The sequence below is a fragment of the Lithobates pipiens genome, unplaced genomic scaffold, assembly GCF_037356315.1.
Source record: "Lithobates pipiens isolate NorthernLeopardFrog02 unplaced genomic scaffold, aLitPip1_a1.2 Scaffold_22, whole genome shotgun sequence".
Lineage (NCBI taxonomy): Eukaryota > Metazoa > Chordata > Amphibia > Anura > Ranidae > Lithobates > Lithobates pipiens.
The window spans coordinates 84708302-84713889 of record NW_027507784.1 but is presented as its reverse complement, the minus strand read 5'-3'; the positions used below and the strand labels follow the sequence as shown (position 1 = coordinate 84713889).

At 42.4% G+C, this 5588-nt stretch overlaps 1 protein-coding gene across 1 annotated transcript; it reads right to left on the bottom strand.

The window, feature by feature from the left end:
* Positions 1 to 587: 587 nt before the first annotated feature.
* Positions 588 to 4640, bottom strand: LOC143925419 (uncharacterized). The gene is made up of 2 exons (XM_077449971.1): positions 4605 to 4640; positions 588 to 2452 (listed from the first exon to the last, which is right to left on the bottom strand). The coding sequence occupies exon 2, from the start codon at positions 2440 to 2442 to the stop codon at positions 1423 to 1425; it is 1020 nt and encodes a 339-aa protein (XP_077306097.1). The 5' UTR covers positions 2443 to 2452; positions 4605 to 4640; the 3' UTR covers positions 588 to 1422.
* Between the last annotated feature and the right edge of the window lie 948 nt (positions 4641 to 5588).

Below are 5588 nucleotides of genomic sequence, written 5' to 3'. Positions count from 1 at the left end.
CAACTTTCCCTTTTAGGCCGGGTTCACACTGGTACAACACATCTATTGTACAACTGTCATCCTACTGGGCCCTGCAATATCAGTCCTACTTCCATCTAGACATGTGCATTTCGAATCTAAATTCGGACGCATCCAAATTACAATGCTAACGAATTCGTAAAAGGACCCAAATTTGGGGCCACGCATCTCAAAACCCCAAATTTGGTATGCAAACATAGTACTACAACATCTCCAAATTTGGGCTTTGTAGCTCCAAGTGCCCCCAAGTTATGTGGCCGCAAAATGTCAAGCACTTTACTGCAGCGGAGAATGACATTTTGCAACCCGACTTGGGGCCACGCATCTCGGGGTCACTTGGTGCTAGAAACCCCAAATTTGGTGATTTTGTAGTGATGTGTTAGCATACCAAATTTAGGGTTCCTAGCTACAAGTGGCCCCGAGATACTTTGCCCCAAAGTCAGGTTGCAAAATGTCATTCTCTTCTGCAGAAAATTACTTGACATGAGGGGCTCCCACCATCCCTGGGTTTTTAACTTCATCGTAACAGAATATTAAAAACGAACATTCATAATCTCCCACTCCCATTAAAATTCACACACCCCAACCTTCATTTAGCAGCAGAAAATCTGATTAGTCAACAGAACACCAGTCACGTTTCCATTGTAACAGAATTTGGATCTGAAATTCAGCAACAAAATTTGTATTTTGGATGCTTCTGAATTATCAGAAATTCCTATGAAGCAAACCGCACATAGGAAATATATTCTGACCGCTAACAGATCTTGCTGAACCAGGGTACAGATGACAAACACTAGTGTGTTAGGGAGAGATTTTGCAAAAACTGCACAAAAAGTTACACCATTAAATGTTGTAGTTTAAAAATGCAGCTGTGTTTCTTAAGTTTTAAAATTAAGCAGGACACAGGAAATGCAATTTCAAAGCATATTTATTAAACAGAATTACGGTCCAAATGCAATGGTCACCACTTTCTCAGCCTGCCAAGGTATACAATTTTAAAGTTGTCCTTTGAAGTGAACCTTGGCATCAGTCATACAGGGCAAATGTAACTGGATGTCACAGAAAGTACTCTGAAGTAGATTGCACTCGCCACCCCTGATATCCTGGTACTAGGACATTTCCCATCCTGTCTTCCCACAGAGGGAGAAGGGGAAAAAAAAAAAAAAAAAAGCCACATCACTTGCCCAGGTGGGCACAAAGTGAAAACAGGAATGTTCTACAGCCCTACAGGATTATCAATGGTATGGCAGCAGAGCATTGACCACAGGGGAAGGAATTACAATCTGCCCAAAACCTCTCCTGTGAAAGTCTTACATTGTCCAGTATGAGAACTAGTATAGGTCCACTGCTAATAGGAGTGACTGAAGACACATCAACTTTGGAAATCTAAACCTGAACTAAATTTCATGCATGTGGAAGGGGGTTATCAGTAGGTGGAGAAGGCTTGTCAAGAATTCTCATGTCACGGCAATGTAGCACAGGCTCTTTTCCCAATCCCATCTGGTAGACAAAGATGTAGACTTTTTGTTTGGGCTCCACAGTGAGTGTCATTGTCTCTGAAACTTCAGTGACCTCATTCCAATTCTCTTTCTCTGTGTTTGTACTAGAGCCACCGTATTCAGTGCTAAGGGAAAACTGGGCCTTAGTGATCAAAGCACCCAATCCTCCTGTCTCGGCCGAGACAGTTGCTGTTACTTTCCAGTTGTGCTCCATACTGGATACCTTCTCCTTTTCATATCCAACCTTCTTGGAAACCTGATTCTTCCATTGAAGGGGGGTCTGGGAGTCATTGTCAATGGTCTTGATGCACACCCACTCACCATAGGATGGGCCCTTGGCAATAGCCAGGCCTCCAGGCAGAAAGCCGTAGATGCTGGGATGGAACGAGTAGGTATCAACACCCTCGTTTTTGTTGAAGTTGGTACATCTTGTGTACTTAATCCCTCCCCATTGGTCCTCAGGATTCACAAAATAGTAGTAATTTCTCACACCAAAATAATAAAGGCCATTTCTGCATTCCGGGTGTAGCGTGAATTCTTCACCCGCTTCATATTTGTTCATGTTCCTTGTTCGGCGATAGACCCCTCGGTCCTGAAAAATGATATAGAAGTATCCAAAAGCCGAACAATAATGACTGCCCCCTTGACAGTTAGGGTGTAGGGAGTAAACAACTGCACTGTCATCTGTGTTCATGTTTGTAACTCGACGGTAGTGGTCTGACTTGATAATGTAGAAGTGGTCATCCTCATAAGCCACATAATGATCTCCATTCCTGCAGGATGGGTGCAAGCTGAAGACATCCAGCCCTTCTCCATGATTAAAGTTTGATGATCTCATGTAACAATTAAGGTCTGGCCTGACAATATAGTAATACTGGTCCACGCCACAAAAATCTGCTTTACTTTTGCTCTTTGGGACAATCATAGCTGAGATGCTGAAAAGGAAGAGAAACAAAAATACAATTAAGATATGCATCCATTAACCAGTCAAGCCATTTTAGATTTTACAGATGCAGTACAAGAAACATTACAGTATGTTAGGCTGCTGCCATGAGTAAGTACATTACCCATTACATAGGTCTGAACAAGGAACATATAGCTATCACAGCACTGGGCAGCAGAAATCTTCCAGCACCAACTTCATTTGTAGTTCTAAGAGGGGGAAGGTAATGCCAACCTGAACGCCACCTGCCCCCCACATTTTCTGGTCTTAGTATGGTCTTCAGGAGAGTCCATATTTTTTTCCCCAGATCTCTAGTGATCTTTTCCAGCACGTCATCATTTACATTTCCATGAAAGGAATGTTAAACCCAGTTTGTGCATTGATGGAACATGCAATATGGGCAGGTACAGGAGTGTTTAATATGTGTACCCTTTAAAAAGTTTAAAGCCACAACTGTAACAATAAAGTAACTTTGATCCCGTCTTCTCTTATCCTCCCCTTCTTAAGCAGCACCCAGTCTGATTGTGCAGAGTGCCCCCTCCCAGCTCTGTACTTTCTCAGTTGTGTGTATTGCTAGAGTTTCTCTTGGGAGGGTGCATGAGATCAGCACAGGGCCAATCAGCACTGTCCAGAGGGTCAGGGGTACGGCAGCCCCAGAACAGTCAGGAGAATGAAAATAACTACCTGCTTTAACCAAAATACTGATACCTTGTTTCCCCAAAAATAAGACAGTAGTGCTTATTTTTGGGTAGGTCTTACCATGTAATATGCCATCTTCTGTCCCCCTCCCTGTCAGGAGTTCCCAGTGTGAACCGAATTAAAATGCTTGTAAAATCCTATAATATGCTCTATTACAGCATAGCACCCACCTGGCCATGATTTTGAGGGACTCTCTCTGATTTGGAGCAAAGTCCCTCATTTCAGTCTGATCTATATAGTTGTATATAAAAAGGCACTTTTTTTGAAAGATTAAGTGTTTTGCAGTGCTAAACCTTTCATCCATTTTATAAATTGCTGCATTTGTAAATTCCAAAAGCCAATATAAAAGGATTTATCCTTTAAGGTTTAACCAATCTTGTGTTTTTTCTAGAATTCTTTAAGGGGGTGTGGCAAGGGGTGTGGCCTATGCCTGCATAGGTTTGCAGATAGGTGTCCCTCAATTCCATCTCAAAAGGTTGAGTTGTATGTTACAATAATGTATTACAGAAACACACACTACAGTAATAGAGCGGATTATAGGATTTTACAACCATTTTAAACTAGGGATCATTCTCAGGAACACACAGTAAAAGTCACAAGACTGCTATATACACTGTTAATGAGAAAATGAATTTAGCCATTGAGATTTACTAAAGAATTGCATTTCCATGTACTGTGGGAGATCAGATATAGTGAATGCAGGGTCCTGGGTTTAGGAATACATTAAGACTCACACACTCACTAAAAGGGTTAAAAATCTCACCATAACCGACCTCTCAAAATGCATGTTGCTTGGCTGTCATACTGATTAAATCCCTTCTGTACTCTGAGGGCCTCATCTAGAACACGTATACAAATCAGAAGATCTGACTTATTGACTTCCAGATCTGCAGGCTGTTCTCAGTCAGCGGTATTAGGAGAAACTCATCATTGACAACCTACATTTTACCCAGGGTAGGTGTCTTTTGTTATTGCTCAATTATGTAATCAGAAGTCACTTTGCTCAAGTCAGACCAGTACATGCTGATTGGTTGCTACAGGCATTAGGTGGGGGGATTGTAGCAATACTCTGCTCTCCCAACTCTCCAATGGGCTCATCCTAGCCTACCACAATATGTGCCCCATCAATACTGTATGCTGGGTGGCCTCAAAAGTCAATCATAGCCATGTGTGGTCAGTGAAGGGTGGGCCCAAAAATGGACATCCTAGTGAAAAGTAGCAATGTGTAGGTTAGGTTGTCCCAAGATCTCTGGAAAGTAATATCGTTTCAGACACTTGAAATGTTGGACGACAAGCAAACGGAGGAGAAAAATAAAAATATGTCCCAACCCCTACTATACAAGAGTGCACATCCATATAAATTAAATCATTCATACCCAACACCTATAATTTACATTCTTCAGTATTAGAAATTACACTAGAAAAGGCCAATTCCATATACTTACAATGCAAAGCCTGTGTGCAGAGCTGGAAAAGATCCGTGGTGCTCAGTACATGTGAGCCCAACAATCTGAGCTCCTTCTTATATATGTAGATCACCCAACACACTGATCTCTGATTGGCTGGGTTCACCTTCATTATAATCACCTGATACAATCTCAGGGGGACTTTTGTTAAAGAAAATTAGCCACACATTTGCAATTCGGACTGCTTCTTATTTAGCAAAGTATATGTGAGATTTTATTTTGTGTGTTTCAAACCCCTGGAATCCTGGGCAGCCAAAGTAGAACTAAAATATTTTTTTTCATTTTTGGAGGGAGAGAGGCTGACCATACATTATACAATTTTCTTATTCAATTTCCTTTAGATTTACCTTCAACTATGTTGTGCAAGAGCCTGCCTGATTGCATACACATTGAAAGTTTAGTTTTACTTCATATTATGTGGTTTTGGTAAATCTAAGGCCCCTTTCACACGGGCGCTCTGATCAGGTCTGCCTTTCAGTTGGACCTGATTGGACGCTCCATGCACCTCTATGGAGCGGCAGATGTCAGCGGTGATCCTGCCCCTGAAATCCAGGTGGATGGTGACCCTATCTTCCATCCGTCTGGAGGATCGGATGCAAAACGGATAGGGGGTCTGTTTCCATCCAATCTCCCCATAGAGGAGAGCAGGGCTCTGACAGGTCTTTCTCTGCACAGTGAATGGAGACAGACCTGTCATCTGCCTGCTCAGCGGGGATCAACGGATCGATCTCCCACTGAGAAAAGTGGAGTCCATTGGTATACAAGAGAATTGAATAATGATTGGCCAGCTTTAGTCCCGGTTCACACAGGAGCGACTTGTCAGGCGACTTAGCTGCCTGACAAGTTGCGCTCCATTCTGTACTATGGAACCGTTCTAATAGGAGCGACTCAAGTCGCTCCGACTTAGAAAAAGGTTCCTGTACTATTTTTGGGGGCGACTACAGACGACTTGCATTGACTTCT

Excerpts from the sequence above, each read along its gene's own strand:
- LOC143925419 (XM_077449971.1), bottom strand. The coding sequence starts at position 2,442 with ATGATTGTCCCAAAGAGCAAAAGTAAAGCAGATTTTTGTGGCGTGGAC.